Here is a 9008-nt window from a genome sequence, read left to right on the forward strand (position 1 = left end):
AAAAAAAAAAAAAAAAAAAAAAAAAAAAAAAAAAAAAAAAAAAAAAACAGTATACCCGGTGAACGCAAATAAAGAATGTGCAAAAGAAATAGGAACGAGATGAAAACTCAGAACCAAACGGTCGTACCAATATGTGTGTGTGATACCATCGATCTTCCTTCTCTCAAATATATTCTTTTTTTTACCTATTTTCTTCTTTTTTTTTTCCTTCCCTCATCGTCTTTTTTTCTTCTTTTTTTTTTGTATTCTTCTATCTCTGTAAATGTACGTTGGTGACATTATTTCTGTTCCAAACGTTCGCCAAGAAAGATAATGTAATGTACTTATTTACACTGTTTTACAGGTACTCGTTATAATGATGATGATCAACCCACCTTATACTCACTCATTCTTTACTGGAGAAAACCTGTTTATTCCTCTGTATCTTTCTTTTTCAGACTAACACATACACGTAAAAGCGAAAAAAAGAGAGGGATAGAGAGAAAGAAAAAAAGATAATACAAAAAAAAAAAGATAGATAAAATCCTCTCCATCGAAGAATGAAAAAAAAAAAAAGAAACGCCGTTACTTCTTTGGGGTTATAAGCAATGTTTGAGCGCTATATAACAACAAAAATAGAAGAACTAATAAAAAAAAAAAAAAAATGCGTGAAGAAAAATCAAAAGAAGAAGTAAAAGATCGGTAGGTAAATAATAGCAGATATCTTACTAGACGCAGACAGTCATCAATTAAACGGCCTAGACATCACTGTACGCCCAATACCCCATAATTCCAGCAATCGTAAAAATCCAACACGTACAGGAGAAATACTTTCCATGTAATCGTGTAAGAGTATGGGATCCAATTCTGCTGTTTCGAGTACCGGCATTGAGAGTGAAATACACTGCGCGAGTGGAGTGACGGCCCGAGTGGAGGCGGCCAGTCCGGGTGCGAGTGGGACAAGACTCGGCAGCATCCGGCGGGCCTGCGCCTGTGAACTGATCCGCAGAGTCGTGTACATGGACCGCGGAATAGCCGAACTGCCAAAGACACGTCGGCTAAACATTCCCTCCTCTCTCTCTCTCTCTCTCTCTTTTTTTTTCCTTTTTCTTCTTTTTTCTTCCTTTACCCCCTTTTGCAAGGTGTACACTCTTCCTTGTGGTTGATTCTATTCCTATTTCCTTCACTATTTTATGTTTGTTTTTGTTTTCAGAGTGAGGTGATTAAAGAAGAAGGAAAAGTAAAGGAGAGTAGAGATACAGAAAACAGTTACAACTATGTTATTTTTCTCTCTCCGTACACATTTATATATATATCTATATATATAATTGCCCTGTCCATGTGGTGAAAAAAAAAAAAAAGACTCGCGTGCACAGAAACACGGCACCCAAAGAGAAGTAAAAAAAAAAAAGAATCAAAACAGAAGAATACAAAACACTACCCGCAATAATGAAATGGATAATAACAAACATAATAACAAGGAGAACAACATAAAAAAAAAAAAAAAAACGGGAAAAAAGTACGTATTACTATGATTATTATCACAATAGTAGTACAGATAAATAATAAAAACAGAATATCATTAAGCTGCTGCACGTCAACCCCAGCAATATATATATATATATATATATATTTTTCCTCTATTCTTTGAAGTACGTTTTTTTTTTTTTTTCAGCGTTTTCAGTTAGTGAAAATCAGGAATCTTTCAATTGAAATTATTCGTTAATGCTTTTTACTAACTCTCGCACCTCTTTAACACGTACACATTCATCTATGGCACGTCGTAATTCTCGTACTGTATGATTGATCTGCAGACGAACATCGTCTGTTAATGAACGTCGCAGTTCTGCTACTTTTTGATCTACTGTTTCCTGATCTTCTTTACGTGTAAGTAATGCAATAACAGAAGCCCAAAAACTTTCAAAACGTGCATCCAGTTGACATTTGGTATACATACTCTGTAGATCATTTCTTTGAGAAAGTAAGACTTGTTTAATTTCCTCTACAGTAACCTCAAACTTTGAGAGGCGTTCCATCACCTCTGTCAAGGTAGTGTTAAAAGGAGAATCTTTAGGAACAACAACAACAGCATCACTATCAATAGAAAATGAATGTTTCTTTTCTTTTTCATCTTTACAAGAAGCAATTTGTTCTTCCAGTTGTTTTATACGCTCCTTACATAAAGAAACGTCCTTATAACCTTCTTTAACATCCGTTTTGCAGGTCAGTAAATCATTTTCTAGAGATTTCAAACGATCCATTAATAGGGAAATGTTTATATTGGATACAGAATTCTCATCGATTTTACGAAGGGAAATAATTGAACTTTCTAACTGTATTAAACGTTCCTTTAAAGCGTCAACAGTTTGAGACAATTTATTGTCTTCATCCAACGGTCTTCTTGTAGATAATTCACTGGTTTGGAATTGATTTAAATTAGTTTCACAAGATTGAATACGAAGTGCAAGAGAACTTAGTGTACTATTAACATTAGTTAAGACATGTTTTTGATCTTTATATAGCTCTTCTTCTAAAGATTTAACACGGTTTTCCACTGAAGATAGTAGTTGATTGATTTCTTTATTATTTTGATAAAGAGATTCAAATTCTGTGTTTTCCATCATAATTTTTTCTCTTTTATCTAATCGAGAAGCAAGTTCTTCTTGTTCTTTACGCATCTGTAACAACATTTCCTCCGTCTCTATGACCCTTCGCAATGGTGCAAGTGTTTCCAAATCATTAGATAATTTATTTAATTTATCATTTGAATTATTGTTCAATGAGGTTAAATTTTTGTTCCAAATATCATTCCATTCTACAGAAGATATTTTTACACAGTCTTTTAAGTCTTTTTCCAATCCTACTATTTCATTACTTATCGTCTCAAGAGCTTCTTCCAGAGATTTTGTGTTTGTTGAGATATTCTGTATAAACTTTTGATTTGACTCAACTTTTTTATCAGTTGCCTCTATTTCATCTTTGATATTCTGTAATTGAGTTAAAATATGTTTAAGTTCATTTCGCATAGTATGATCCTTCTGCTGCTCTTGTTCACCTAGGGAAGTAGTAATTTCAGAAACAGTAGTAAGTTCCCTAGATAATGATCCTACCTTTCTTTCAAGACTTTGAACAAGCGTTTGGAGACTATCTAATCGAACATCCACAGCTTGAATTTGTCGTTGAGTAGATTGAAGTATCTGATTATGTCCAAGCTTTAACCGTAAACCATCAAGATCATCCTCCTCCTCAGGAACTGTAGTTGATGAAATACGTAAATCTTCACGAGGTTCAGTTAATTTAGGTTTGATCTCCAATGATGCCATACGTTTACGTAAAACATCTAATTCAATTAATGCAGGAGATAATTTTCGTTCAACTACTTCAATATAACCCTGATAAGTTTTTGGAATTTCTTTTGTTTGGTTTTCAAAACGTGAAACATCTTGCATCATATTATTTAATTGATTCTCAAATGTACTAAACTTACGTTTTATCTCTTCAATAGATATTGTCATTTCTATAAACTCTGATTTTGATACATAGTCAATCATTCCTTGTATATGATTTAATAAACTATTTACTTGAGTTTCTTTATGAGAATTAAGTGTCAAAATAGATTTTTCTTGATAATTCTTCACTGTATCATTGACAGTGTCAACATCTTCACGTAAAGAATCTAGAGCTCCTTTCATATTCTTAACTTGTTTCATCAATAGTTGCAATGTACCTTCTATATCATCATTATTACTACTCTTTAAAGTAGTTAAACTATGTTCATACTTTTTTTCAAGTTCAATAATTCTTGTTTTGAGATATTTTAGTTCTTCCTCAGTATTTTTTTCTTGATAAGAAATAGAACGTTGAAATTCTTTATGCATTTCTTCTTGTACCATCTTTCCCTTTTCCATAGCAGCATCTATAAGAGTCTCTATTTCTTCTTTCATATTACTTTTCGGTATAAGGCATTTCAAAGTATCTAAGCGTTGACGCATATCATCTATATCAGACTTAGTTGTTGCATTTTCTTCATTTAAGAGGTTAATAAAACCATCTTTTGAATTTTTCAGATCAATAATATCTTCCTTTAACGATTCCATCTCCTTTCGATTCTTTTTTGACTGTTCATCCAGGTTCCTTCTCAGTTCATCACCTAATACATGCTGCATTTCTCGAGTTTCCTCTAATATTGTTTTTAATGAACTATGATCATCACCACGTTGTTGAAAAAATATAGCAAACTTGTCAGTCAATGATTGTAACTTTGCTAAAGTAGCAAACACTGACTCAAAACGATCATCTGAAGAAGTTTCAACTTGTTTTATTGTATTAATAAGATCAGATAACTTTTCACGAAGTCGAACATAGGCTTTAACTTGTTTTTCATCCTTTACTTTATCTTCATGAGTAAACTCTTTTATATCTATCAGACGTTTTTCATGATCATGAATTTGAATTCTTAGATTATCAACTTCCTCTGAGATGGCATCACATAATTGTTGCAAAGCTACATTAAACCGTTCCAGTTCCTTCCTACTCTCCAATACTGTATTATCTTGTTTCTCTGAGAGTAATTGAGTTTCCTTATTTAACTCTCCAAGATCGTTCGATAAACTTTCTAATCCTTTATGTAATAGAGTTTCAAATTCTATCAAACGTTGATTTACCGTTTTTGATAAATTATTACTCTGCAGACGTAATGAACTAAGTGTAGCAATTGTTTGATGTTCTTTTTCTTCAATTTGACGAATACGTTCTCGTGTTTGTTGATTTTCCTCATTTATATGACGCATTTGATCCCGAAGGTTTTCTACAATGTCACGAAAACCAACTTCAGATTCTTGACGTTCCTGCTGTAAAGACAATACAGTCTTTGTTATTTCAAATTCACGTTCCATTTGTTTCGATACAATACCCTTAAGTAGCTTATCATGTTCATGTGTATTCTGTAGCAAACTATCACATGTAATACGATTATTCTGTACTTCATTACTCAATTGACGAAGAAAATTACGTACTACTGGTGGAATATTGAACCATTCTTCGTCATCATTAAGAACGGCATCAAGTACACTAAAATTCATTCACAAAACCACCCAAAAGGGGTAAAACCACTAAATAACTGTCACAAAAAGGGGGATAATAGAAAAGAGAAGGAAAACAAGAAGAAAAAAACAAACCATTACAAATGCAGCATACATCTAGAATAAAACAAGCAACAATAAAAACAACAACAATAATAATAGTAATAACTGCTTGAATTCTTTTTTTTTTTTCCAGGGAATATTTGTCCTAGTTCAGTATTTCTTTCCTTGAAAGAGGCAAAAAATAATAGTAATAATAATAACAAAACGAAGAAAAAAAAAAAAGAAATAACATAAAGAGAACAATATGATTCTCAGCGAAATTGATAACCACTTTCAGTTATCATTTTGATATTGTATTGACGAAAATATTTCATATAATTCCAAAACTCATAAGGATTGATAGCATAATAAACTTGATGATCTCGAACATCAGCAAAGTGAATATTTCTCAATGCTGGTCTTATACGTGCCATATCCATCATAAACTTAAATTTATAGTACCAATCTTGTTTTCGCAATAAGCCAGGGACAAAAACTAAAGAATGTACACCATTAAAATTTTTCACCTTATCCTGAGGACGATCTAAAGGCCTAAATGGAGTTCCAGATCTACCCAATATAGCTGTAACACTTATAGCTACATTTTTGTTTTCCATAATTGTACGAAGGGCAACATAACCCCCACTTCCTTTCCCAAATAAATGTACTTTACCATGTTCCACGTTAAAGTTTTCTGTAACCCAGTCACAAAAACGAGCTACTATAGCTTCAACAGGAACTTGGAAATTATGGCGAAGGTTAATAACTGGACATATAACAACCCAATTTTGTTCAAGCATTAATTCTCTATGAATTGGACGTTCAAAAAAATTTGCGCAAACATCTTCAAAATCTCGTGGAATACCTCTATGATCAGGTAGAACAACCATATAAGGAAATTCACGCTCTTTTGACCATTCAGGGGGTGTAATCATACTATATAGCATTGGTGCAGGTTCTTCATCTACATTAAAAGCACTGTGATCAACACAATTAGCTTTACCTTCTATTAATGAAAGACCTGTACTTTGTGGATATAAAGCACGTAATTCATATTCATTAGGTATACGTGCATTTTTAGGTAATCTTCTAAAAGAAGTTTCATTTGGACGATATTCAACCTCAGGTTGAGGTACTCTTACTATATGTCGACGCTTCCGGTTATCTACTGTATTACTTTCTTCATCTTTCTTTCTTGAACCAATGTAAGGTCCTTCTTGAGAATAAAAATATTGAAGTCGATTCATTTCTGAAGTAAATCTTTCCTTTTCTGAAACAAAGTTCACATCTTCTGATTTTATACCTTTCAAACTATCTTGAACATTTTCCTTATTCAAATTTATTTCATTGATAATTTCAGCTTCACGAATTTCATTCTCCTTTTTAGAGTCCTTTTGAATACTATTTAAATTATCAATTGATGTAGTACCACAATGGCGTTTACTAATAAATAATGAAAGCTCAATACGTACTATTGGGTACAACTTACGATACATCCCTAGAAAAGAAAAAACAAAAACCAAATTAAGACATAATAAAGGAGAAAAAAAAAAAAATATATATGATAAACAAAAATAGGACAACAAAAAGTCGGAGAAAGAAAAGAAAAGAAAAGAAAAGGAGATATGTACTACTACACTCCCTTCCCACAAAAAAAAAAAACAAAAGAAATAAAATAGTTCCTTAATTACCAAGTACCAATAAATCATAAGAAAAACGCTTAAAAAGAGGGAACATATTCAACGTTTACGCACCTAAAGATCGCCCGTGTAAAAGTTAGCAAAATATATATATATATATATATATATATATATATTTAAATAAATAAAGTGAACCACAACAGAATTTAATTAAGCTGCTGTGATTCACTTTGAATGTTTCTCAATTCCATTTAAGAGAATAGGCATCATGACGAACCCCACTCATAATTGGAATCTGTTTTCTCGTTTTTTCAATCATACTTAAATCCAGTTCTGCATCAACATATGTCTCCTTTTCATCAGCAGTAGCCAGTACATTTCCAAGAGGATCAACAATCATAGAGTGTCCCCATGCAATATACTCTGCCTCTGTATCACGAGCAGGTGAACACATGAGAACAAATTGTTGATTATCAACAGCACGCGCCCTAGCAGTAAGTTCCCAATGTAATGGTCCTGTAACCATATTAAACGCACCTGGATAAACCAAAAAAGAAGTTCCTTCGCTTGCATATTTCCAAGCAAGAAGTGGGTATCGTATATCAAAACAGATTGCAACACCAAATTTGATTCCATTACCCATAGAAACAGGAGTTGCTTCATTTCCTGCAGAAAGAACTTCACCTTCATCCATTTTTACAGTATCAGTATTAATACGAAAAAGATGAATCTTTCGATGAACATGTTGTAAATTTCCTTCAGAATCAAAAATCATTGATGAATTAAACAATTTTCCATCAGATTTCTCAGGTATACTACCTGCTATAACCCATATTTTATTCTCTTTTGCAACTTTAGAAATTGCATCAAAAGTAGGGTTTCCAACAGAAAGTTCTTCTGAATACTCTTTGAAATATTTTGTTCCATATGGACAGTTAAAACATTCTGGTAAAACCGCAAGTTTCGAACCCCTTTTAGCCGCATCTATTATCATATTAACGGCTTTTGATATATTGGCTTCTTTTGACCTTCCAACGGCCATTTGACAAAGCGAAACCCGCATCACTGATAATAATAGTTAACCACTATCAAAAAGAAATAAAGATAGAAAAAAAAAAAGAGACAATCAAAAAAGAAAATCCGTACCAAAGGATAAAATATCCCCCGGGACTCAAAAATGAAAGAAAAGATCGCCCACCACAACGGTGGAAATGGGAAAGGAAAGCCGACGACCGGGCAAGACCCCGCCCAACTCCTACCGCACCGGCGCCGGACCACACGCCGGGGCAAGGGGACGGACCCCCTCGACCGCCGGCGGCTGCCCCTGGGGCGCATCCAAAAAAGAAGGGGGGAAGACGCGGGGCCGCCGCCAGAACCCCCGGACGGGAGGGGAAGCGGGGCGGCAATTCGTTTTTTTGTTTTTTTTTTTCTTTGGGGGGCGGCTGCCTTCCCTCCTTTCTTTTCCAGGCGCGCCCGCCCTTCTGCCGCCCCCAGAGAAAGAAACGAATAACTAAAGGGAGGGCCTCCCTTTCCCGAACCTTCCCCCCCTACATCCCCCATGGTTTTGGAAAATACCCCTGCCTCCTGCTTTCGCGGATGGTGTTTTTCTCCGGCCCCGCGGGGGAAGAAGGAACGTGGGCGCCGGGGGGCCATTTTAAATCCCGACCCCCGCTCGCGGCTGCACGAGTTGGGTCCGGTTTGGGCGGGCGACCAAGAAACAAACGGCATAAAAAAAAAAAAAAAAAAAAAAAAGAGAAAGCGAATTTGTTCACCCCGGCCCAATCCGTAACAAAAGCCCCACCGGAAAAACTGCCGTGAGCCGCAAAAGTGGCGGCGGGGAGGAAGGGCTTTTCCCCACGTGGGGTTAGGGGCGTTGGGGGAAGAAAGAAGTGGGGGAAAGCGGGGCATTTCCCCACCCACGGGAAGAACGAAAGAAAGGCGCCAAACACCCCCCTTCCCGAGACAAAAGGGGGGGGTCTCTGTGGTCCTTTCTTTTTTTTTTTCGTTCGGTGGGCGCCGCCGTTCCCAAGTCCTCTCTCCCGTTTCCCTTCTTTGGGGTGGGCGAGGGGCGGCGCTATCATTTTTTTTTTTTTTCCTTTCCCCTTCCTGTTCCCGCCTCAGGGCGGGCAAAAAAAAATCAAACAAATAAGAATACCCTAGCCTTACTCCCTCTTTAAAGAAATAAAACACAAGAGAAAAATATTTTGTTTCCATGATTGTTCAAACAAGTTTTGATGCATTATTTACATATCTCTATCAAATCTTT

At 35.3% G+C, this 9008-nt stretch overlaps 4 protein-coding genes across 4 annotated transcripts; all 4 read right to left on the reverse strand.

The window, feature by feature from the left end:
* Window positions 1–724: 724 nt before the first annotated feature.
* TM35_000021420 (uncharacterized protein) lies at window positions 725–1045 on the reverse strand (the record flags this gene model as incomplete). Its single annotated transcript, XM_029021460.1, has 1 exon — window positions 725–1045. One exon carries the CDS (start codon window positions 1043–1045, stop codon window positions 725–727), a length of 321 nt encoding a protein of 106 aa, XP_028886882.1.
* Window positions 1046–1694: 649 nt separating this feature from the next.
* TM35_000021430 (uncharacterized protein) lies at window positions 1695–5060 on the reverse strand (the record flags this gene model as incomplete). The annotated part of the gene is made up of 1 exon (XM_029021461.1): window positions 1695–5060. The coding sequence occupies one exon, from the start codon at window positions 5058–5060 to the stop codon at window positions 1695–1697; it is 3366 nt and encodes a 1121-aa protein (XP_028886883.1).
* A 314-nt stretch (window positions 5061–5374) lies between these two features.
* Window positions 5375–6598, reverse strand: TM35_000021440 (uncharacterized protein; the record flags this gene model as incomplete). The annotated part of the gene is made up of 1 exon (XM_029021462.1): window positions 5375–6598. One exon carries the CDS (start codon window positions 6596–6598, stop codon window positions 5375–5377), a length of 1224 nt encoding a protein of 407 aa, XP_028886884.1.
* Window positions 6599–6983: 385 nt separating this feature from the next.
* TM35_000021450 (putative nitrilase) lies at window positions 6984–7805 on the reverse strand (the record flags this gene model as incomplete). The annotated part of the gene is made up of 1 exon (XM_029021463.1): window positions 6984–7805. The coding sequence occupies one exon, from the start codon at window positions 7803–7805 to the stop codon at window positions 6984–6986; it is 822 nt and encodes a 273-aa protein (XP_028886885.1).
* Between the last annotated feature and the right edge of the window lie 1203 nt (window positions 7806–9008).

This window comes from Trypanosoma theileri (genome assembly GCF_002087225.1).
Source record: "Trypanosoma theileri isolate Edinburgh chromosome Unknown TM35_Tth_2_V1, whole genome shotgun sequence".
Classification (NCBI taxonomy): domain Eukaryota; phylum Euglenozoa; class Kinetoplastea; order Trypanosomatida; family Trypanosomatidae; genus Trypanosoma; species Trypanosoma theileri.